Source organism: Microchirus variegatus (genome assembly GCF_963457635.1).
Source record: "Microchirus variegatus genome assembly, chromosome: 2".
Lineage (NCBI taxonomy): Eukaryota > Metazoa > Chordata > Actinopteri > Pleuronectiformes > Soleidae > Microchirus > Microchirus variegatus.
In genome coordinates, this window is record NC_139803.1 from 31,296,090 (window position 1) to 31,320,962 (window position 24,873).

At 40.9% G+C, this 24,873-nt stretch overlaps 2 protein-coding genes across 5 annotated transcripts; both read left to right on the forward strand.

Annotated features, from left to right (window-relative positions):
• Positions 1-32: 32 nt before the first annotated feature.
• Positions 33-8,935, forward strand: pgrmc2 (progesterone receptor membrane component 2; the record flags this gene model as incomplete). Its single annotated transcript, XM_083908648.1, has 3 exons — positions 33-375; positions 4,099-4,254; positions 7,134-8,935. The coding sequence occupies 3 exons, from the start codon at positions 33-35 to the stop codon at positions 7,229-7,231; spliced, it is 597 nt and encodes a 198-aa protein (XP_083764774.1). The 3' UTR covers positions 7,232-8,935.
• Positions 8,936-10,468: 1,533 nt separating this feature from the next.
• Positions 10,469-23,415, forward strand: jade1 (jade family PHD finger 1). 4 transcript variants are annotated; one of them, XM_083908344.1, is made up of 12 exons: positions 10,508-10,583; positions 10,683-10,945; positions 14,098-14,180; positions 14,490-14,557; positions 16,130-16,287; positions 16,560-16,744; positions 16,856-17,067; positions 17,218-17,385; positions 17,932-18,048; positions 19,188-19,796; positions 20,700-20,817; positions 21,076-23,415. In XM_083908344.1, the coding sequence occupies exons 3-12, from the start codon at positions 14,105-14,107 to the stop codon at positions 22,026-22,028; spliced, it is 2,664 nt and encodes an 887-aa protein (XP_083764470.1). In that variant the 5' UTR covers positions 10,508-10,583; positions 10,683-10,945; positions 14,098-14,104; the 3' UTR covers positions 22,029-23,415. The 4 variants fall into 4 exon arrangements, with proteins under 4 accessions (XP_083764469.1, XP_083764470.1, XP_083764472.1 ...); XM_083908346.1 differs by having other exon boundaries at positions 10,714-10,945; XM_083908343.1 differs by lacking the exon at positions 10,683-10,945 and having other exon boundaries at positions 10,469-10,583.
• The last annotated feature ends 1,458 nt before the right edge of the window (positions 23,416-24,873 follow it).

The window sequence follows — 24,873 nt, forward strand, 5'->3', positions numbered from 1 at the left end:
GTCCAGGGGCGGGCAGGCTCTAACCGTGCAGTATGGCGGACGATGGAGACAGTTCGAGCGGACCAGTTGACACGAACGGCGGGCAGGGGGCGGCGGTTGAGTCGGACGGGTTCGGCCTCGGCGGGATGTTGCTGAATATCGGTATTTTGGTGGCGGTGGTGGCGGTCTGCGTGCTGGTGTACCGGTGGTGGGGCAGACGGCTCGTATCCGCCGCGGCCCAGGGCGACGAGGCCTCGGCGCTTCCCAAGATGAGGAGACGGGACTTCACGCTGGAGCAGCTGCGGGAGTATGACGGACTCCAGAACCCCCGCATCCTGATGGCCGTCAACATGAAAGTTTTCGACGTGACCAGTGGCAAAAAGATTTACGGAAAAGGTGAGCGGGCTAGCGGGTTCACACCAGGGCTGACAGCGGAGAGAGTTACCTTACGTGTCCCGCCTATAAAGACTCGTCCCGGACCAACACTTGGGCGCAAACCGCTGTGGTTAGCTTAGCTTGGCTTTGTGTTTTTGAATGGGATGCTAGCTGTCAGCTAACTAGCACGCCTCCTATTTAACGTTGTGTTGTTGTTGCGATGCTGTTTCAATGTCTTTCAACTCAATATTCACGTTTATTGAACGAGTGGAACTTTTTTATGCTTAAATGCAACGTTTTAACAAGCTAGCCTGCTAGCTGGTTAGCCTTGTAGCTTGTTGACATGCCATCAGACACACGGCAGTGTCTGGGCTGTCTACTGTGGAGCAGCCGCTTGTTTACACTTACCAGAGACTCTGTTGGTGCATGAAAATACAGTCCACGCAGGACGTTTTTTAAGCTCGAATAGTGGTTATATCGAGAGTAGAAGCTGATTTTCTGACCACTAACTTGCAAAACAAATTATTTTATTGCAACTTTTGTGAACAACTTTTAGAATCAGAATTGAATATGAGTGGTCACGATACTCCAAATCTTTGAATCGATTCTAAAGTCACGATTCGAGTCTCGATCTTTTTTTTCTCTTATAGCATACGTGTGTCTATCATCATTTGTTTTCAATCTACCATACTAAGGCCTTATTGTCAAAGTTTAACAAATTATTAACAATAACCAGCACATTTGGAGTTATTTCCGTAGTTACGTCTACGTTATGATGCACGTGGAGATGTCCTGTGCTTTTCTACACGCTCATAACAGTTTACACACCATGGATTTGTCAGCAACGCGCACTTTATTGACAATAATGATCAGTGGGAATCTCCATAGATATCACAATATTTATGTCATGATACATATATCACGATATTGCAAAATACTGCGATAAACCCATACAACAGCTCTAGTGAGAATGTGGCACAGCGTGTAACATCGGGGGAAAAATTACATGCTAAAACAAAACCGTAATGTTTAAATGTAGTAGATTTTACATTCTTAAACATAAATATTTGGAGCCTGATGTCTGAAATTTATCGTGATTGAGTTTGCATCTGTTGTCCTTAAGAAATTGTGCACAGATGTGGATGAATTGTACAGAAGAAACAAATTAACTTATGTTACAGAGACATTTCTGACAAATGACAAAATGCCACATTTTTTGCTGACGTTACAAAACTGACTTCCCAAAAAATGTTACCTAATGTTGCTTAAACATGTGACTGTGGATATTAATGTTTTAGTGAAAGAACATGGAATAAAATAATTTAGATGCTCCAGTTACGATTGTCCAGAAAGTGGAAATTTACCATTGTCCAGTCCACTCATTGTGAGTCTTTTCTTGTAAAAGTTGCTTTACATTAAAAACACAAGAATGAAAAAAAAAAAAAAGAAATAAGTTAAAACCATTAAAGATTAAAAGCATTCTAATATCCCTTTAAGTAACCAGTGAATCATTTCCAAAAGATGCCTGTACATTTATTTAAATATCACTTTATGCATGTTGTGTGTTTATATACAGTGTAGTGTTTCTTATTTTTAAAACACATGCAGTTTATCTTAATTAAAATGTTTTTTTCAAAACTAATAGGTTTGGGGATCCAAAATAAAATCAGCTGTGACCCATTTATGGGTCCCGACCCATTGAATGGGAATCACACCCTGAACCACAGCTCGAGCACAGTAAATTTTCTGCATACTGTGCAGCGCTTTATTGTCTCTGCAATGCTAGGCTGACCTGCTGCTCCACATTTTCTCTGACCTGAGTCATGAAACTAAAATTATTCAAATAAACATTCCTTGTCGTCTCGTGTGTCACCTCTTGCTGCTCCACACCGAGCCAAGTGAAGTGGGCCGACTGTCCACAGGGTCACAGTGACAAGATGTCAGAGCCACACTGAGGAGTTGGCAGCGTCCTATCTTCAACTGTCCACTTGGTCTTAATCACAACTGACTTTTTGGGTCCGATCTCTAGAAAGTGTCGTTTCCCTGTTTTGTGCCCTTTTGAATTGAAAAAGTTTTTCATAACACAGGCAGTGTACCCACAGTTGTTGACCTACTTATTCAGTCGTTAAACACAGACTTGTAAGCCGCAGCCTTGTACTGCTGTTTAGAGGAGCGTGTGTGCAGCTGGAGCTGTCATTTACAGCGGACTCTCTCGAGGCTCTATCAGACATTTGGGTTTTAAATCTGGCTCCTGTGTCATTGTGAGTAATGAATATGAAGATAATAAAAAGGCTTGAAATCAAAAGATATCAAACTCCACTTTGGTAGGATGAGCAGTTTTTTCTGTGAAGCGCCCAGTTGTGTCAGGCGAGTTATGTATATCTAATCTTTGAGGCGATAAGGTGCTTTATGGACTCTTTAACTTTGCTCTGAAGGCTGGAACCAGTTTCCCCTCTCACTCTCTGTTGCACAACTTGACTAGACTCGCTTTTCCATCAGTGAGTACCTGGTACCTGCTACCGATTGGTCAGCGAGTCATCACTGGAAGAGTCATGAGCACGACGGCCGACACAAGATCAAAACGAACGAAATCAGTTAACCCTTCTGTTACCAATTGTCGGTAACAGGATTTGGAATGTGTACTTCTCATTACAGTTTGTGATATCTCGAAAATTCAAAAACTATTTGACGCTTTGGCTCGACAGGCTGTGATGTCCTCAGCTGAATAACTGTGAAAGTGGTGGAAAAATGACACCAATCACATAAAATAACAGCAGGGTGTTGTATGTCATTTCCCCCAAATATTTTCAATTGAGTAAATGGTTTTGACTGTTTTTATGTATTTTGTTTTTATGCCAGGTATTTAATATTACACAAGGCAAATGTCTAAATATTGACAGTCTGGTGATGTATGAGCCACTGATTCTTTGTGGTCATACATCTGCTCATATTCACTCATATTTTTCCATTTCCTTTGGTTTGTTATTTTCATAATAGATTAATCTGTGTAGTGTTTTTAAAAACTAGAAATGTCTTGTGTAAGGCTGCAGCGATTAATCAGTTATACCTTTTTAAATAAATGAATCGGTAGCTTTTGTCAAGTCATACTTTTTAAAAAATTAAAACTATATAACAAAGAAATAATTAAAATTCAATGGTTTGTGGACAAAGCAGACATTTTTTTTTCAAAAAGTTTGGGAAACACAGATCAACAATTTTTGGACCAAACAACTAATCAATTAATGGAGAGGTTAATCTATCACAAAACTAATCGTTACTTTGTTATATGGAGCAAAGAAAAGGGAAAATATTCACATTTAAGAAGCTGAAAAATCTGAAATCTGAAATTGCTTTGATTGTTAAACAAAACACTCAAAATAGTTGGTGATTATTTCAGCAGTTGACTGATTTTAATCAATCATTTAATCAAGATTTTATTGCGGTAATTATCGATATCGACTGAATTGACACTTTTTTTAGCGAACCTGCTCTGTTTTTAAAAGAAATCAAAAGCTCAAAACCTTAGCCTAATTGATTTTCAGAGTAGCTGGTGATGAATTGAGTGAGATTTTTTACTTTGTTTCTTTGTCGACCCACTTTATCTGCTTCTGTCCTTTAAGCCTCAAGCCTCAAAAGAAAATACACTGTCAGCTGTTGATTTAACATTGTTTTCTATTAAAGGTAAATAAACTGCTCTGCTGTACTGTTTTTCATCCAGACCCTTTTATTGTTGTCTTTCTTCAGCTGGTCCATATGGCGTTTTTGCCGGCCGGGATGCTTCACGAGGCCTGGCCACCTTCTGCCTGGAGAAGGACGCTCTGAGGGACGTGTACGACGACCTGTCGGATCTCACTGCTGTACAAATGGAGAGCGTGCGGGAGTGGGAGATGCAGTTCATGGGTACGCTGATTTTTACTGACAGCAACACCGGAGTAAATGTTCCCGGAGATATTGATTTGGCTTGGGTTTCGCGTCCACGCTGTTTTATCTCCGGTCCCACACTGTCTGTCTCTGTGTCTGCTGCACTCAAAGTCACTGAGTCATTTCATGAGAAACGCAGGAAGCATTCACTTTAAAACTAGAAAAGCACTCAGAGAGCGCAGACCCCGCCAAGGCAACGCAGTGTTGCGCTTGTTTCTGGTTTCTGGTCCCATTGTGGACATTTCCTGAAAATGTCATCCTAATCCGTCCGTGACTTTGAGTGTTATGTTGCTAACTAACAGACAAACAAGCTCCAGCAAAAAACATAACCTCCTTGGCGTCGGCATTAAATACTCATGTCAGCTAATTAGGGATGGGCTTGAATATTAGTTTCATTTGATGTGATTTAGTATACACAAGAAAATGCTGAGAATATCTCACTGCACTTTACAGCACCAAAACTGGTCCGCCAGCATTAAAATCCGGCCTGGTAGTTTATTTCAAAAATCTTTTCTTTATTTTATTTTTATGGCTGTAGACAGTGTTCAATGAGTGACTTCTTCTGCTCCCCCCCCCCCCCCCCCAAGATCACGTTCACTTTCAATATCTGGCAGTTATTCAACCGTTTAGGAAGTCCTGAGAGCTACTGTAATGATCCGTATATGGGTGCAAAGCTCTGTTTCTTTGCTTTCGCATATCGATCCATCTGTCTTCTGTGACTAAAATAATGAATTTTATAATTCTGATTCTAAGATTTCTGATGCATGGAAAAAATCAATAAATAGGATCATTTTGGTTTGTTGACATCATTGTGTTGATGTTTGAAAGACACTGGTCAACATTTTTCTTACGTTTCATGGAGCAAACAATTCGTTCGACAGATTAATCGACAGAGAAAATAATCTATTAACTACTGAAAGGAAATATAGTATTATTTTGTTTAAAATCCCCAAAATGGATGTAAATTGTTTTGACGGAAAGAAAAAGCCGTTTTTTTTTAACATCACGTGGGTCTAGATCCTGCAGGAGTGATGGAATTCACCAGGTTTCATTGAATCCTCTCACTAAATCTCATGTGCTGGAGTTTGTCATTTGGCTGCGGCGCGAATACTTAGAAACCGTGGTGAAGTTAGTTTGAGGAGAGCAGTGACTGTCAAATAGCACTGTGGCTTGAAGTGGCGTTTCATTTGGGGAGAAATGTGCAAATGTCCTGAACTAAAAATATCTCCTGCTGCCACATGTGCAGAGAAACGGAACAGAACAGGAAACAGTGGAGCTGCAGGGGAAACAAAGGGCTCTTTCAGAGACTGCTCCGTCACATTCGTCTCAGTTCAAAGATGAATCTTTACACTGGAGTTGCTTCACCTTCAGTTCAGAGTGGAGGCTCAGTTGTTTTAGTGTCGCGGGTCTAAATGTGGACTGAGCTGCTGCGAGTCACGTCCCAACTCTGCTTCCTGAAATAACAACTCTGCAAATGTACATGATGAAAATAACATGTGTGAAGCTACATGAGCAGATAAAAGTAGAGATGGACCAATATTTTCGCAATATTTAATGATCACTGTGTGATATTTGTGCAGATGTGTGAAAAACAAGCTTTCTTCAGTCTGTAGAATACAGTGTATAGATCTGAAATTGTAATTTAACACACATTTTTAATTTAATTTAATTTAAAACACAGAATTAATTGGAAGCTATAAATCGATGCTACTTCTAAGTTAGTAATACAGAATACATTTGTGAAATACATGATGTGAAATTAATAATATATACTGATTGGGAAAAAAGACATGGACTCAAAAACATTTTATATATTTTCATTTTCAGGCACATTAATTTTACACCTAATTATTGGTGTTATAGCAGAATTTGACCATATTTATAGTCATTGAACGTCATTGTTTCTAACGCAAATAAATATCTGTCATTTAGCATTGAAAAAGCCAAATAAGTGAAACAGGTATGATCTGAAAATGAAAGTTAATAATAAGTGTATTTTCAAATCCTATAATTCAGCTCAAAAACAGTAGGTTATATTTTATTTTAGAGTGTATTTACGGTGTTTACTCTCACAAACAGCCTGTGTACAGCTCTATGTCCACATTTATCTCTAATATCAGGATATAAGATAAAAATATTCTCATTTAACATAAAAGGCACATAATCGACCAGCCAGATTTTTATTATAATTATATCATACATTATTACAGTATGTAATTGAGTGTTGTTGAGTTACTGCTTCGCATAAAGTTAAGCATTTTTAACAGCATCGTTAAACAGTTTATTTTATCAGATTGTGGGGAATAAAGGGAAAATCAGCTGAATATACAGCCACAGAAAAAGCATCTTTCTTTAAGATGTACAGCTGGTGAGCAACGAACATACGGTGTAAACTTTATTGACGTGCGACGACAGCAGGGTGTGTGTAGTTTGTGTGTGTGTGTGTGTCATCACGGTGAAATGTGGCTCTGTCTGAATATCTGACGAGGGTGTGGCTCGACCTTCCGACTCCACCACACTTATGTAACGACGCTTGAACGAGAATGAAGCTTCTCGGGACAAAATAAGTGTCATAAATGACGTTTCCTCGACATTAAGCTGCTATTTTGTTTCTCTTTCTTTGGTTTCCTGTATTTTGTTATTATATAATTGCCTTCGTATCATTTAGGGCTGTAACAATTACTCTATTATCACCGTTTGAGTGTTTTTCAGCGTCTTAAATGTGACTATTTTCTGTTTTCTTATGAAAAAAACATAATCTGTTTGATTATGAAAATACTAGTGGGTTGCAGCCCTGAAAACAAGACATTGGAGAACCGTAACATACCCGACCTCGTTTTTTTTCTCGTCTCTCGCAGAGAACTACGATTACGTCGGCAGGTTGCTGAGGCCCGGAGACGAGCCGTCGGAGTACACGGACGAGGAGGACATCAAAGACCACCTGAAACACGATTGAGCGCAGTCCATCCCACCGACCAAACCCAGGAGTCCAAACAGCTGCGACAGACCGCCTCTTCTTCATCATCCTCCTCCATCCATCCTTCCATCCTCGCTACCTGACGCTGCCCCCCACCCCCTCCCAACCTCCTCCTGAAGCTGTTATGGTGTCGTGGCTGTTTTGGTAAGGACAGAACTCTGGAGTCTCAAACAAACCTTCCTCCCTCCTCATCCACCAACAGAGACACAGAGAGAGAGAGAGAGACAGTGAGGTCGAGCCATTTGATTTATCCAAACTTAACCGCAAAATTTGTCGGGGGAATGAGGGAGATAAAGGAATGTGGTGACGGCCGCCACCGCTGATATTGCTGCTGCTGTCGTCGGGTGCAGGCCGACAAGTCGCAGCTGGTCAGAAGCTGATCAGTGGATCGGGACGGGGAAACGGATTTCTCTTCTCTTTTTACCTGCGGTTTAGTCATCGCAACGGCAACACTGCTTCTGCTTTGGGGACAGCTTCTCAATCAGTCAATCAATCAGTCGTTTGTTTCGCTTCTGATTATTCGCCTCTGCTCTGCGTTCAAACCATTTTACCCCCCCCTCCCCCCCCTGTTGCTCAGACGGCAGCGCTGTGGCCGAACCAAAGGTAACCGACGGGTGGGGGTGGGGTTGGCGTCGCATTTTCTTGTTGTGTTTTTGTAGTGTATGCACTACTAGTTTTCTTCGTCTGTCACCATGTGATTGTATTTGTTGAGTAGCATCGGGGGAGTTGAGGGAGGGGGGGCTGTTCACGCTTTTTATTTGATTGTTTTTCTTTGGACGGGGTTTTCAATCACATGGGACGGACCGGGGGGGACGTACAAAGGGAAGGTGATTTAATTTTTCGTCGTCCGAATCAATCAAATCAATTGTTTACATGCGCCACAAGCCAGCTGCAAGTCTGTAGACCCCGCCCGCAGAACCCCACCCACCCCCGAAAAACAAAACAATGGTCCAAGTATTAATTGTGCCTTATTTAGTTTGTTGTGTCAGTCCAAGGCTGGTGTAACAGGAAGTGAGCGAAGGTTTCGGGGCCGTCCAGGCGACTTTTCCCCCCTCCCACGTATGCTTCTAGAAGGCAAAAGTTGTAACGCTCGTCCGCGCACAGACCACATGTCACGTAAACCCCACCCTCTTCCTAAACCCCCCCCCCCCACAACCACCACCCGCCAACTTCACGAACTCTGTAAATAAACCGTCGGAAATTACTCAGTGTTACTGCCATATTTATGTAGTTGATGACAAAACTCCGTATACGTATAACGCTGTGTCGTATTTGGCCAAAAACAACAACAAAAAAAACAACCCCTCTCCCCCTCATGGTTTATGTTTGTATTTTTTTTCTTTTTTTCTCCCCCCTTTAAGTTCCTTTTAAAATGTGTGTGAATTTCCAAAAAATTTGATAAATAAATAAAAATGAAATAAAGTATTTAAAAAAAGCAGAAAAAAAGGAGCGTTGTGACAGTGCTGCAGGGCGGGACAAACGGGAGCAGTTTGTGCGTTGTTTTTTTGGGGGGGTTTTCCGGAGACGTTTGCTTATCCTGTAAATATATATCGTATCATTTTATTAAAGCATGTGCAACAACAAAGTGAGCTATGCCGAATTCCCACCACGTCATGTATTTAAATGTTGGGCGTGCGCGTGTGTGAGAGTATGTGTGTGCGTGCGTGTGTGTGTGTCAGGAAGGAAGGGATTTGTTCATGCATAATAAACTGATTTGGTTAATAACTGCACATGTCTGGAGTTTATTTGCCGTCATGAATGGACAAAAAGGTGTAATCTAACACAAAATTCACACATCTGTACTGTTATTTATCTTTTCGAGCAACTTTTACTCCACTACATTTCCTAAATTTTACCAAATAAAATCAGGAGAGAATCAGAAGAGTTGGGATTATAATCTCTTCCTATTTATATAGAGCTTTTCTAGTCTTGATGAGCTGCTTTACACTACAGTTTTCACCCATTCACACGTCTTTCACATGCTGCAACATGGGTGTGTCTTTGCTTTTTTAACACTTCTAAAACTGCTTCACGAAGAACATCTGGGTGAACATTTAGCAAAAAACAGATGTTGAGATGTCTTCAAAATTCAAAACTTTATCGTCCAACCAGGCAGCCATTCACAGGTATCTGTCACTAAAGTGTCAATATCATGAGATGACGATTCATAGGCTGTAATAAAATCGGTCAAATGTAGTCCTCATGGAGACCAAATCCTGGTCCTAATGAGGCAGAAGCTCATTTCTGAGGAACTGGGCCTAAGATTTGAATTGTGGTTCTGGTTGAAGTTCATGTTAGTCGTTAACTAGTCATGGTTAACACTTTGTTTAATCTGTTTCTGTGTTTTTGTATAGCGTCTTTAAAGGGCTTTGGGGGTTAAGGGTCGGACTTGAGCATTTAGTTGTGACGGTTATGGTGAGGGTAAGAGGGTAAGAGGCTGGGGAATGCATTATGTCTATGAGTTCTTTGTAAGAATGTGTGTTCTCTTAACTGTTCGTTTATCTTAATCCACTCAAATCCACAGCTTCTTTCTCTCAGACCAGGATCAGGATTTAGGGTGACCAGGTGTCCCACTTTGAGACCCCGTCTCCCTCTTGTTGTACGTTTGACTCAGTCGCTAATATTTGTCATATTTTTGAAAAATAAAAAAGCAAAGTAAAGAAAAAACAGCTTTAGAAAAAAGTGGGCAAAACATGCTGTCATACAAAAGCTGCATCAAAATTACAAATATACATCTATGCAATTTTTAAAAAAGAAAAGGAAATGCTTTTGCTGCCCTCTAGTGATCACCAGGTGGAGCTGCAGTCGAGTCCAATAACATCATATTCATCATTATTATATTTCTTTTTAGTATATATATTTTTTTCATTTTAATATTTTAGTTACATATAATGTATTATATGTGTTTTTGTATTTTGTATGTAATATTTAAGATCCATATGTAAAAAAAAGCTACTGTCCTCTCGTAATAACATTACATTTCTTATGTTTTATTTTACTTCTTTGTTAATGTTTTTTGTATTTTCGTGTTTTAGTTACATATAATATATTGTGTGTTGTTGTTTTTTAAAATATAATATATACAAGATATTTTTGTAAAATAAATTAATAAATCTGTGATTTTGAAACATTTTTGGGGGGGAAAGGGGCTTCTGCTGCCCTCTAGCGGCGTCCATGCAGAAGGGCAGTCCGGGCAGGGTAACCTCCCCCCTGTTCGCCGCTGCTCCGTGTTTGTGTATGTGGAATGCGGGTCAAGCGGAACTCACGGTGGAAAAAAAACTGCGCTTCACATCAAACTCAAACACCTGCTCGCCTCGGCTTGACGTGCTCTGTATGTACCGATCACTTTTCTTCATTTACAACTCTTACACGCTTTCTATCCATGTTCATACTGTGAGCGAGTGTTCATGAAGTGCTTCTTGTTTTTGAGTGAGTTCATGTCTGTGGTGTGGTCGCTCCAGCAGCAGCAGCAGCAGCAGCAGCAGAGCTAGAGCAGCAGCAGCAGGAGCCCCGCTACGAAAACGCGACATCGTCATTTCAAAATGGCGCCAAAGATTAACCCCAGCCAGTGGCTCGCTGGTTAGAGCCGCCGCCTCACTGTGTCCTGCCGCGGGTTAGCAGCACCACATCATCATTAACCACATCCATCAACACCGTCCACGCGCGCGCGTGTGTTGTTCACGCTGATTTCAGGTAGTTTGTCTCAATCAATACCTGACCCCTAACCTTTGGCACATAGCTCACCTTAAACTGTGGGGTGTAATGAGCCGGTGTTATGTTAGCAACGGCGGCTAATGCTAAATACAACTAACGGACGCGTAGCTTTACCCTCCGGCTAGCGAGCTAGCCAGCCCATGTTGCTAATCAACAAAGTCAGCTAAACGTAACGTGCCGGCTGTTGCTGTGGGTGGAACAAAATATTATAATGCGAAATTTCATGGATGACTGCTTTACAGTATTACACATTTAAATATATTTCATTCCTTATTATGGGTTTTCCACCTAGAGGCGCCGGGTGTGGGTGGGCCCAGCATGTTGCATAACAGTGGAGGGATATTAGCATTGGAGCTAGCGGATCATTAGCCTCGATACGCAGCCCTTATGGTTATAAACAACGCCATCATCGCGTGTTGTCGCTTAGAAGCCCCGTGTTATCACTCACTCCGTGTGTGCGTGTGGTCTACGCTTGTAACATCCAATTACATTAAATATACTCTACTGTGCGGTATTGTCAGCTAAGGCTAGCTGCTAGTTAGCTCTGATTGTTTGAAGAGCGAGCGTCACTGTCGTTAACCGTGGCTAGCCTAGCCTTTAGCCCCTGAGTTAGCATCGTGTCCCTCCCTCCTCTGTGTACACAGGGGCTGCTGCGGAGCCTGAGATTATGTCCACCTGTCTGGTGTTAGTAAGTAAGTGTAGACTCCTTGCTGGTGTATTTTTTTTTGGTGTATTAACAGCTGATATAAGGCAGTGCTCCCCGTCTCTGCTATGGGTGCTAACTTGTTGTTGTCATCACTGGAACTGTGTGTGCGTGTGTGAGAACATCCCCTTAGGGCTGCTATGCTGTCAGATCAACAAGAACATGTGCAACGCTGTCAGTGTGTCACAGTGTTGTTTACCTAAGCTGTTTTTAACAACACAGGTATAGCGATCAGTTTCTAATAATGCTATAAAATGTAGGAATGGAAATAACCAGCTTCAGCCATTAATTATCACCATAACAGGTGATATTACCACTGTATCTTAAAGCAGTGGTAATATATACACACAAAATGACATCTGGAAATTAACCAGTTTAATAAATGGGTATAATGTTACTTTATAGAGGTGTGAATCACAGGGATTGTATAGAGATACATCATGATATCTGTCTAACTGAAGAACACAAAGTGTCCCTGGATAGTTAAAAAGAACAGAATTTCTCTTGTTTATTCATGATATTGAGAACAAAGTGCATAAAAGCTATGCATTGAAGATATTCTGAAAATGAAAAATGCACTGAACATTCCACAACATTAGAACCAGTTACGACTTAACAGTTTAACTGTTGTGTCTGACTGATGTACAGTGGTATGCAAAAGTTTGGCCACCCCTGTAAATTTTTATGATTATCCTTTATAAATAATTGGTTGTTTGGATAAGAATATAATTTAGTGAAATAAAGTTGATATGATTTACAGAAAGTGTGCAAGAATTATTTAAACCAAATTAGGCATGTGTGTAAATTCAGGCACCCATGTAATTTTATTGATTTCAGTACCTTTAGCACTAATTATTGGAACTCAAAATTGGTTTGGTGTGTTTCTCCTCTTTGTATCTTCTCTTCAGAGTGGCAACATGGGAGCCTCAAAACAACTCTCAAATGACCTGAAAACAATGATTGTTCAACATCATGGTTTAGGGGAAGGATACAGAAAGCTATCTCAGAGATTTAAGCTCTCAGTTTCAACTGTGAGGAACATTGTGAGGAATTGGAAGACCACAGGCACAGTTCTAGTTAAGGCCCGAAGTGGCAGACCAAGAAAAATCTCAGATAAGCAGAGCCGAAGGATGGTGAGAACAGTCACAGTCAACCCACAGACCAGCTCCAAAGACCTACAACATCATCTTGCTGCAGATGGTGTCACTGTGCATCGTTCAACTATTCAGCGCACTTTACACAAGAAGATGCTGTATGGAAGAGTAATGCAGAAAAAGCCTTTTCTCTGCACCCACCACAAACAGAGTTGCTTGAGGTATGCTGAAGCACATTTGGAATAAGGTGCTGTCGACTGATGAAACTAAAATAGAGTTATTTGAGCAAAACAAGGGGCGTTATACATGGCGGAGAAAGAACACAGCATTCCAAGAAAAACACTTGCTACCGACAGAACAATTTGGTGGTGGTTCCATCATGCTGTGGGTCTGTGTGGCCAGTGCAGGGACTGGGAATCTTGTTGAAGTTGGGGTCGCATGGATTCCACTCTATCAGGAGATTCTGGAGAACAATGTCCAGGAATCAGTGACAAAGTTGAAGTTGTGCCACGGCTGGATCTTTCAACAAGACAACAATCCTAAACACTGCTCAAAATCTACTAAGGCATTCACGCAGAGGAACAAATGCAACAATCTGGAATGGCCATCTCAGTCCCTAGACCTGAATAATATTGAATTTGTGGTGTGATTTAAAGCAGACTGTCCATGCTCGGAAACCATCAAACCTGACTGAACTGGAGATGTTTTGTAAAGAAGAATGGTCCAAAATATCTTCCGCCAGAATCACTACTCTAATTGGGAGCTATAGGAAGCGTTTAGAGGCTGTTATTTCTGCAAAAGTTGTTAAAAAAACAACTTATGCACATGCCTAATTTTGTTTCAATAATTATTACACACTTTCTGTAAATCATATAAACTTTATTTCACTTCTCAAATATCACTGTTTGCCCCCTATATGATAAATTGACTGAAATTTCTTATTCAAACAACCAATGATTTGTAAAGGAAAATCATGAAAATTTACAGGGGTGCCCAAACCTTTGCATACCGCTGTATATGACGCAAGTTTTATATTAATGAACTCAGTCGAATAAATATGAGATTAAAGTGAAAAATGGATCACATGTTCCTGGATTCCATGATAATATCATTCTTTAGCTACATTAGCTGTCATTTTTGACAAAGAAATAGCAAATTCTCACACATGAGGCCTGGAAATGTGTTTTTCAAATGAATCTGAAATAATAATTGGTTAGTTTACTACATTTATTCATTATCTTTGTACTAAGGAGCTCCATGAAGTTTAGATTCTCATTCAGAAAATTATTTTGTGATTGAGTGTTAACCTCCTTTCTTTCTTTTTGCCCCTGAAGTGTTTCTATGATGGAGCTCGGCAGACAGACGACCATGAAGAGAAGCAGGAACCCCAGCAGCAGTGATGAATCCGACAGCGAAAGTAAGCAAAAAAAAATTTTTTTTATTTCCTGCCGAGTCATCTGTGCCAGGTTTAATTATAGACCGGAATGAGGTCAGTACAACTCCGCCACCATTACTTACATTCACTTGTGATGTAGGGTCAGCACAAATGCCCAAAATGTTTTGTATGCTTGAAGTTAATGTATAAAGATGAATCTTTTTATTTGTTTTGTTTTGTTTTTAACGTCTTCTTGTGTTGGTAACAATCTTTCTGCCAGCTAAATACTTGGTTGTTTTGACACAAATAAAAGCTGTCATTCTTACGTGTCTTTGCTGTTTCTCTATGTAGGTAATTCCACCTGCTGGTCCCAACATTCATCACAGCTGAGGAGAGGCACCGGACAGAAGCCCTCTGAGGTACAACTGTCTTTAAATAATGTTTTGCACATGAATAGTTGTTGCCTGTGTTCATTCTTTTTCTTCTGAATTTCTAATCATCAATTTATGCCCTGTGTTTTCAAAGAGTTAAACACTTGTCGTGGTATCACTAAAACAAGAAACATTTCTGTCGTTATCTACTGGTCGTTCTTTGGACATGCTGTGTTGCACTCCCCTCACTGTGGGCCAATCAAATTAAACCAAAACAACTACGTTAGTCTGAGCAGGTTTGTGATTGGCTGGTTCCTGGTCAGCTGACTGCACATGGTCTGTCAGCCGCTGTATGAACATGGATACACAGTGTCTTGATGAGGAAAAAAAGCCTGGAACTAATGATTATTTATTACAAATTTATTTGATAAATTTTCCCTTTAAAACATTTGAACTCTTTATCTATTAAAATGTTAATTTTCTTATCAACTGTCAGCTTATTGCTGCAGCTCAGTTTAACAAACCGTAGCCTGAATTTTTTGCAACTTTGTCTCTCTTTACATCTTTATTCCAATAAAGTTGTGCTGAAGGGGCCAAAAAGTAAGATATTCTATCGGAAAGCATTTATAAAGAGCCGTATGTCTTAAGGATGCAACGGTAAAATTTGTCCATGGTTCGGTATATATCACGGTTTTTGGGTCACAGTATTGTTACGGTTTCGATATCTTAATATAAAACTACTTAGATTAGCAAAGGCAATATTACATTATAGAAGTAATTAAAAGCACAGATATAATCAAACCACAAACTTCATTTAAACAATAGTGCACTATCAGATCAAATGAAACAGCAAACATGAAACCACACAAATTAGTGTTAAAGTTTAGTGCTATCCAACAAAAATAAACGCAAATTTTAACCCACTCACCGAAACTACAACTACAAATACACCATGCTGCTCCAAGTGAAAGAGACGGGTGATGACGCTTGCTCTGGGTGGCGCTGTAGAGCGAGTGTCTGTCAAATATCCAACTTCAAACTAACCTTACTGCGCTCCATAACAGATGCTTGCACGTGGTTTGTTAGTTGACATTCATTTTCTCATTCTCATCGTAGTCTACACTGAATCCTAAATGATCTCACACAGTGGACTTATATGAAGACGGTGCCGCTTCAAACTTCATTTTTTCAGAGTCTCGTTCACTCGCACTGATTGAGCAGAGACATGAACAGCGCAGCCCTCATGTCTCTGCTCCTGAGTGGATCTAATCACGCAACTTTTTGTATTTTAATACATTTTGACCGACTGAAACGTACGGAAATACCGTTGTTTGCCATTGCGTATTGAACCCGACAGGGTGTACCGAATGGTTCGGTAAAATACCAAATACCGTTGCATCCCTAGTATGTCTTAAATAAATATAAAGCAAAAAAAAGAACCCAGAAAAAAAATCACATTTAAGAAGCTGGGGAAAAAAATCAAGAGAACTTGTTAATTATTAATAAGAAAACATTATCCTCATCTGCACATTAGGCCTCAAAAAACAAAACTAACTGTGAATTTACACTCGTCAATGTTTGACTCGCGAGTCTGATATTTGTGGTCTGACGCTGCCGCAGGTTTTCAGGACGGACCTGATCACCGCCATGAAGGTGCACGACTCGTACCAGCTCAACCCGGAGGACTATTATGTCCTCGCTGACCAGTGGAGGCAGGATTGGGAGAAAGGTGTTCAGGTCCCCGTCAGCCCCCAGTCCATCCCACAGCCTGTCGCCAGGTAAAATACAGAAAACTATACAAAGACACAAGTAGAAAAATCTTTCTCTCCACATGATAATTTTTTTTTTTATAATCGCTATGTGATTGTTCTCTTATTTTGTGCAGCCTGACCTCGAAAGAGATGTAGTTTATGTTGGTATTTCAGGTTTTATCTCGCAGTAACATTTGTATTTTCATTAAACCTTAGTCTGTCATCAAAAACAGGTCCAAACTCTATGCGTGTGAAGACGCTTTAACAGTTTTATTGTCCTCTGTGTGTGTGTCGTTCAGAGAGTTGGTAGAGAAAGGGAAGGAGGTCATGTTTGTCCGGCCAAAGAAGTTGATCCGGACGTCGGGCACTGAGGCGCTGGGCTACGTCGACATTCGGACACTAGCTGAAGGAATGTGCCGCTACGACCTGGACGAGGAGGACGTGGCCTGGCTGCACGTCGTCAACGAGGAGTTTGCTGTGATGGGTGAGTTAGGGAAATGGAAATCATGTATCCTGTGATGTGGATTTGCTGCAGTTTTCAGACAAATCTGGATTTGTTTTCCTATTCCCCCCCGCGTCTTTCTCTGTTTCGCAGCGATGCCACCGGTGGACGAGATCACCATGGAGCGGGCGGTGGAGGAGTTCGAGCACCGGTGCTACGAAAACATGACGCACGCCATGGAGACAGAAGAGGGTCTGGGCATCGAGTACGACGAGGACGTGGTGTGCGACGTCTGCCAGTCACCTGACGGCGAGGACAACAACGAGATGGTGTTCTGTGACAAGTGCAACATCTGTGTCCACCAGGTCAGACGTCCATGCACTCAGTTTTACTCCCTCTGTTTCCTAAACAATGAAGATAAAAGGCGTTGGCCTGATTTCTCCTGTTCTGCCGCTGTATCCGTGTTCACGTCCTTTCCTGAAACTGAGACGCTGTCTGTATGCATTTCTCACCAGGCATGTTACGGCATCCAGAAAGTCCCGAAGGGCAGCTGGCTGTGCCGAATCTGCGCCCTCGGCATCCTGCCCAAATGTCAGCTGTGCCCCAAGAAGGGCGGAGCCATGAAGCCAACCAGAAGTGGAACCAAGTGGGTCCACGTCAGCTGTGCCTTGTGGATTCCAGAGGTGACGACTAATGGTTTTTTTGAAAATCTTTGTGTGTTTAAATTCAGATATAACTTTGTGTTAAAAACAAGAATTAGATGTCAACATTTAGGGTAAATTCTATCTCCAATTCTGTCAATAGAATGCTGTTTTTTTTACATTTAATGTTTTTATACACATTTCCTATTTGCTTTCTTTGGCTCTTTGGCTTTCTCAGCCATTTGAAAAAAGCTAAAAACTAAATGAGATACAGATGCATTTTAAATCATCATAAGACTAAAATAACGAAAAATTAATTTAATCTGTTTTTGTTGAGTCAAAATGACACAGGAGTTAAGGCGCTTTGTCTGTGCTAGCATGTCTGACTCTCTTTTATTACATTTATTATATATATATTGTATTTGTATCCTGTGTTCTTAACTTAGTATGTTTTTTTTAATCCGTTTTCTTTTTTATAAACAGTCTCGTATGTTTTATGAAAGGATATGGTTTCAACCGAGTTGTTTTTCCCAACAAAGGGCAAAATAAAGTGACTCTTACGCGTGTGATCGTGTGCTCGATTTCCAGGTGAGCATCGGGAATCCAGAGAAGATGGAGCCGATTACCAACGTGTCGCACATCCCCAGCAACAGATGGGCTTTGATCTGCTGCATGTGCAAAGAGAAGACGGGAGCGTGTATACAGGTGACGTTTTTGCCAAACAAATGTGGGGCATGTTTTTCAGTGAATCCACAGCTCAGGATTAAGTTTTTTTTTGTTTAAGTTCCGATATAGATGCATAAAATCCTCACAAGACTATCGAAAGCACGTCAGATTTGGCTTGAAAGTTTTTGAAAAATAATTTGCTGCATCTATGGAAACTGAAATATATTTAAAATGCAATTGCATGGGCATGTTGTGAATCAGAGTCGAGGATCCCCACCCTACTTTCAACTCGTGTGCCTTTTTTAGAAGTTTGAAGTAGAATAATTGGATTCCAGTCTATTTTGATATTTGCGTTTCAAATTCTGTTTCAAAAATACTTTGAATTTTTCATTGACAAATCAACAAGTTTTAGTCTTGTCTTATCGTTTGAAGGATTGAAGCATTGAAAGCTGTACTGTGTGACATTTAAACATAAACAAATTCAAATCATTGTCTATCAGCACCACACAACTCTCTGTGTTTCTCAGGATAACCGTGTTTAGATCACATGTTCCGATCCTGAGCTGCACACAGGACATGATTCATTTCATGCTGAAACAGTCAAACAGGTTGGAGTTTGACCAGAAAGTATGAAGAAAAAACATCCACAGAATGTTTCAGAAGTGAACATTACTGCTCAAAAAATCCTGTTGTTTGTCAGAGAACCTGAGTTTGACGGGATAAAGGCGTCTTGTAGATCTGAAACGATTAATCGATGAATCGATTATTAATCGATTACTAAATTAATCGCCAACTATTTTGATAATCGATTAATCGGTTTGAAGCTTTTTTCATGATTAAAACAATATTTCTGACTGTTTTAGCTTCTTAAATGTGAATATTTAAGAAATCATTAAAACTGAATCATTTTGGTTTTGTGGACAAAACAAGACATTCAAGAACATTGTCATTTCCAGGTTTGACAAACACTGATCAATGTTTTTTTAAACATTTTCTGACATTTTATGGAGCAACCGATTAATTGAGAAAATAATCGACAGATTGATAGATTACGAAAATAATCGTTAGTTGCAGCTCTAGCCTCTTGTCTCCGCCCACCTCTGCTCTGCTGCTGTATACACAACACGTCTTTTTGTTACTTTGAAAAGTCAAATTTGATGTTTTTGACGTTATTTCAGTGCTCAGCGAAAAACTGCCGGACTGCCTTCCATGTGACGTGTGGCCTTCACGCCAGTCTGGAGATGAACACCATCCTCACCAATGACGATGAGGTCAAGTTCAAGTCCTACTGCCCCAAACACTCGGGGCTGGAAGGCGACGAGTCGAGAGACGGAGACTCTGGGGGCGAGGAGGAGAAGGAGGGCGCCGGAGACAAGAAGGGCAGGAGGAAAGGAAGGGTGAGAGGAGAGGACGACGCCACCTTCTCCTCCTCCTCCTCGTCCTCCTTTGTCGCCCCGCAGCTCATTGACAGAGCGCAGAGTGTTTCGGCCGAGATCAGCAGCCGCCAGCAGGAGAAGAGGGTCAACCTGCGCAAGCTGAAGCTGCAGGAGATGGAGGAGGAGTTCTACCAGTTTGTGGAGGTGGAGGACGTGGCCACTCACCTGAAGCTGTTGCCGGAGACGGTAGACTTCCTCTACCAGTACTGGAAGCTGAAGCGCAAAGCTAACTTCAACCAGGCGCTGCTCACGCCCAAGAAGGACGAGGAGGAGAGCCTGGCCCGACGTGAGCAGGAGGTTCTGCTGCGACGCCTGCAGCTCTTCACACACCTACGCCAGGACCTGGAGAGGGTAGGTGTCCACCACACACACACAGCACTGCAGAGCAGGAGGGGGGATGGACTACCTGTTCCTCTACATAAACGTATACATTCTGAGTGCAGTGCATGGTTTTGAGGAGCAGAAATGTTCCAGGAAACAGTGTTAAACAAAGTGGAAAAACATAATGTACATATATGAATAATAATATAGAATCAAGAAGGATGAAAATATCTGAAATAACTTCCCATATAAGGAATGTTGAAAAGACAATAGTCTTAAAAATATTGCAATAATCAGTCCTCGCACTAAACAAATGGAAACAGAAAAAGCTTTTGCTGATGAGGTTTAGAATATGTGATTAACACAGAAACATTCATTTCATTATCAATTAATGTGTAACCCATGTGGATACCAGCAAATATCTATATATGTATATATAAGTTTAGAAGATAAAATCACACAACTTTATTTTTGTTTGTGGTCAAAATACAGACATTTGAGGTTTGTTGAAACACTGATCATTATTTTAGGTTGATACAGGTTGATCAATTGATTGTGAAAATTAACATTGGTTGCAGCCCTTATGAATGATAATTAATAAAATTTTAGTTTTAGTTTCCCTCAAAGTGAACCTGATCAAACGATATTGGAATTACAGGTGAATCAAAGCATATTAATATGAAATAATAAAGGATTTGTTTCAAGCTTATTATGTTTACATAAAAATAGCATAACCTTATAAATACAGTATATCTTTAACAGCATGTAAAGCTAGAGTTTTAGATTTAGTTAAAATTTCTATATGAAGCAGGAAGTAATTATGAAGCTTTTTCTTTCCTGGAGCTCTCGTCTGAAGCTTTAATCTCTACATTAATGTGTGAAGCTAAAGTGGACGTCAGGTTTACAATGACTCGGCTGTTCTGTGCTCTTCAGGTTCGTAACTTGACCTACATGGTGACTCGGCGGGAGAAGATGAAGCGCTCGCTGTGGAAAGTCCAGGAACAGATCTTCCAGCACCAGGTCAGACTGCTGGACCACGAGCTGCTCACAGGTCAGTCACACAACACATTTAAGGGGTTTTTCTACATGTCAAAAAATATGTGCAACTGTAGTAATCTGCACTTGCCCACTCTAAAGTTGCCCTCCCATCTGAAGCTGTGTCAGCACATTTGGTTCCTGAATTTGAGGGAATCGGTCTTGGGAAGTCAGTGAAAAGTCCTTGAATTTTTTGTCCGTCAACATCTGCAGACAGGAAGTTGCTAAGAGAAGGACAAACAATGTCCTCATTTTGTGATTTTTGTGTTTTCAGGTGATCCCTCAGAGGAGGACTTGCAGGAACTCTTCTCTCTGGACAGTTTATCGTCTCAGGACTCGGAGTCTCGCTCCTCCTGGAGTCACGCTGGACTGAAAAGCAAACAAGGCTCTTCAAAGCAGGACAAGAGGAAAAGCAGCGGCAGGAAAAGCCCGTGCGACTCACGACACAAGAAGGAGAACTTGAGCAAACTGCCGGACGCCAAGGAGAGCAAGAGCTCCCGAGTCAGAGAGGCGGCAGGCGACACCACAGTCCCAGACTCTGACACGAGTCAGGAGAGCGACTTCCTGTCGTCTCACAAGTCAGAGGTTCAGGAGACTTTCACTGTCAAACTGCACAAACCCGAGAGCAGGAGGGTCGTGAGGCGCGACAACAACGAGGAGCGGAGGAGGAAGAGGAGGAGTGGCAGTGAGGCCACGCAGAGCTTCTCCAGCCACGTCAAGAACAAGCTCGGGTCTAAACATGTGGACAAGTCCGTGTCCATCAGGCTGGTGGACATCAGAGGCTCTGACACGGACTACTACGGAGAAGAAGAAGCGACAAGTAGAAGCCCTTCCTCTCTGGACGCCACCGCAAACACAAAATCTGACGCTGCCTTCGAGACGTCGCACACCGCAGCTAAAGCCAACATGTGGCCAAGGAAAACACACGCAGGCGTCTCCCACCATCTCAAAGGCTGGGGCAAGTTCAGGATCCCCAGGAGGAGCGAGAAGGAGGAGGTGGAGCAACGCAAGCCGCTGCTGCGGCCGCTCACTTACACGCCGGAGCCGTCGCACCCGAGAACGCGGCTGCACGCGGGGACGGAGAGCGACGGCTACGCGTCCGACTCCAAACCTGGCGACGGCGACCCCTGTTTGAAAAGATGCCACTCGCACCAGCTGAGAGGCGACGCCTCCCTGAGCCGCCGCTACGGCTCCGACATCATCCGCCGAGGCGTGCTCGCCTCCTGATGACGGCGGAGAGAAACACTGAGAGAATAAGCTGCACTGTGTCGGTGGAGAAAAAGAACGATGGTCGCTCTTTGTACCTTTATTTTTCTGGATGAATCATTTAAAAGAAGAAAAAACAGAGCTGATATTTATTTTTTATTTGTAAAATATGTAAAACTGGGAAATATTTTACTTTATTTTGAGCTAGTTTTATTATTATTATTGTTATTATTACTATTAGTTTTCCTTAAAGGGATAGTTCAGGTTTTGTGGAGTGTGGTTGTGTGAGGAACCAGAAGACAAACACAAGGAAAAACACATATTAGCAGCTTAATGCACCACTCTGTGCCCTGAACGCTCCATTCACTGCTCCATTTCGCCTTCTGACTGTTTTCTGTTGGAAACTAAAGTTTATTTCCCTTTGTAACCCCTCCAACGCAAAAAACCCCCCAGCAATTTAACATCGCAGCATACAGGTTGTTGATCAACCGCTGCCTCCAATCGCTAAGTTCCTATGATTTATTTTGTTCTTCAGGGGTTTGAAATCCTTCGGTCCGATTTATTTTAGTGACGCAAACTGGCCACTTGAGGGCAGCAGACGATCCAGCAGCTCCTGTGTCCTCCCTGAACTAAACTCACCCATTTTCTCTATGGACTTTGGTGTGAGAGAGCTTCCATTCAGGTGGAATGGTGAAATTGAATGGCAAAAATATTCTAAAGATATCATGGACAAGTCTATTTTCTTATTTATGCCGTTCATTTGGGCCAGAAATGATTTGAAATTCCTGGAAATGATGATGTTCTCAAATGTCTTGTTTTGTCACAAACCAAAAATTACTCCGTTTTGAGGGTTTCTTTGTTCCGATGAAGTAAAAAACCCAGAAAATATTCACATTTAAGTAGCTGAATAATCAGACTTGTTTTATTTTTTTGTAAAAGCGCTCAAACTGGTTAATCGATTATCAAAATAGTTGACTATTAGTTTAGTAATCCATGAGTCATTGCAGCCCTGGACTTGAGCTGACTTATTTTATTTTCTGTTAATGACACTTTGAGTGGCGAAAAGCTGTTTTTCCCTTGTCTCCCAGTTGGCAGCCGTGGCCAGCAGGGGGCGTCCACAGCTCAGGCAGCTCTGAAAAAGTGTCAGTCCCTCATTTAACCACACAATGAAAATTCTGAATATCCCTTTAGAATAGAAAGATGTCAAGTTGCCACTTAAACGCTTGCTCAGATATTTACAAGCATCAGCTACGTAATAAAAGTTGTGATTGTTGTCCGGGACCACAAGCTTGTGCGATGTGCTTTTTTTTTTTTTTTTTTTGCCGTAGTATTAAAAGTCGGTTGCACTTAATCTTAAAAACCTTAAAAACAAAAAAACAACTACAACAAAAAAACAGCTGAAACGGATTATCTTAATCCAGTCAGCGACCTATAGAAGCTTTTCTTTATTATTATTGTTATCGCTTTTCAACTGCTTCGCACAGGAAGTGAAAACTGTTCAAACTCCAGCTGTCATAGTCTCTTCGTCGGTCTTTATCTGAAAAAAAATGTCATCAGCACTTAAGTGTCACTGAGCTGCGATTGGGTTCGTATCCATCATGTGCCTAACTTTGATTTGAAGCGTTTGCACTACGAGAGGACGGCACAGGTGTGAGGCGTGAGTGTGTGTGTGTGAGAGTGAGTGAGTGAGTGAGCGTAGAGTTATTTTTACACTGAAAAATGAAATGAGCGTTTCGTATCCTCAGCCACTGCTGTGCTACTACTGTTAACGCAAAATTCAATCTGGTCCTGTCTTTGTCTCAAAGAGGAATAAAAACTCTGGAGGATTAAAGTCTGATGTCTGTGTTTTGATTCTTCTTCATCCTTTTTTTTTTTTTTTTTACACACAACAGTTATTCATGTTTTTGACAGTTATTAAAACAACACAAAAACTAAGAAAATTACGTTTTTAAAAAAGTCCTTAAAAAGGTGATATAGGTAAATAGTGACACGTTTGATTTATACAAACTGGGTTTTATTGTGTGTGAAGTTTAATGACCTACAATATCATTATTGTCACATATTCAACAACAAAAACAGAAAATGAGGAAACGACGAGGAAAAGTGGACTCCTCCTGGCTTAGTGTGGTCTGCGCCCTCCCCTCTCTATAAATCTATATGGAATCATCCACTTCCTGTTTGTCAGTCAGATCTTCCATACACGCGGAGCAGTGGGGACAAATGTGGTAACTGCTGCTTAAAGATGATCCACACATTTCTTACATGTTGTGTTGACGCTCTGTTCACACCTGCTGTTAACATCCAACCTGATTGATCCAATCACAGGTGTTCAGATTACACCTTCTGCTAATGCTAACGCTAATGTGATGTAGCTGTAGTAAACACGCACCTTTCATTTCATTTGTCTTCACATACAAATGATGTTGTTTTCTGTTTGTTACACAAAGACAAAGAATCCAGGAAATTAAGTTAATGTTATTATTTTCTTTGTTTGGTCCAGAAAATGTTTGAAAAATGTTGATGAGTGTTTCTCAAATCTGGAAATGATGATTCTCAAATGTCTTTTTTAAAATCCACAAACCAAAAATTATTCAGTTTTAATTATTTCTTTGTTTAAAAAAACCACAAGAAACCAGAAAATATTAAACATTTGTAATAATAAAAAAAAACAATCGATTATTAAAGTATTTGACAATTAATTTCATAATGGTTTAATAATGTAGTCGTTGCATCCCTACTTTTATTTATATATCTATATATAGATTTATTTTTTTATTTTTTTTAATTGTAAAATCATATATTGTGTTATACTGACAGCGATCGTGAAAGTGAGCACTTGTCACCATCTAGTGGACTGAAGTGTTAA

Bases quoted from the DNA above. Each gene is read 5' to 3' on its own strand.
- jade1 (XM_083908343.1), top strand. From the start codon at position 14,105: ATGATGGAGCTCGGCAGACAGACGACCATGAAGAGAAGCAGGAACCCC. The intron at 14,558-16,129 runs GTACAACTGTCT...ACGCTGCCGCAG, and splicing joins CCGGACAGAAGCCCTCTGAG to GTTTTCAGGACGGACCTGAT. The intron at 19,797-20,699 runs GTAGGTGTCCAC...TGTGCTCTTCAG, and splicing joins TACGCCAGGACCTGGAGAGG to GTTCGTAACTTGACCTACAT.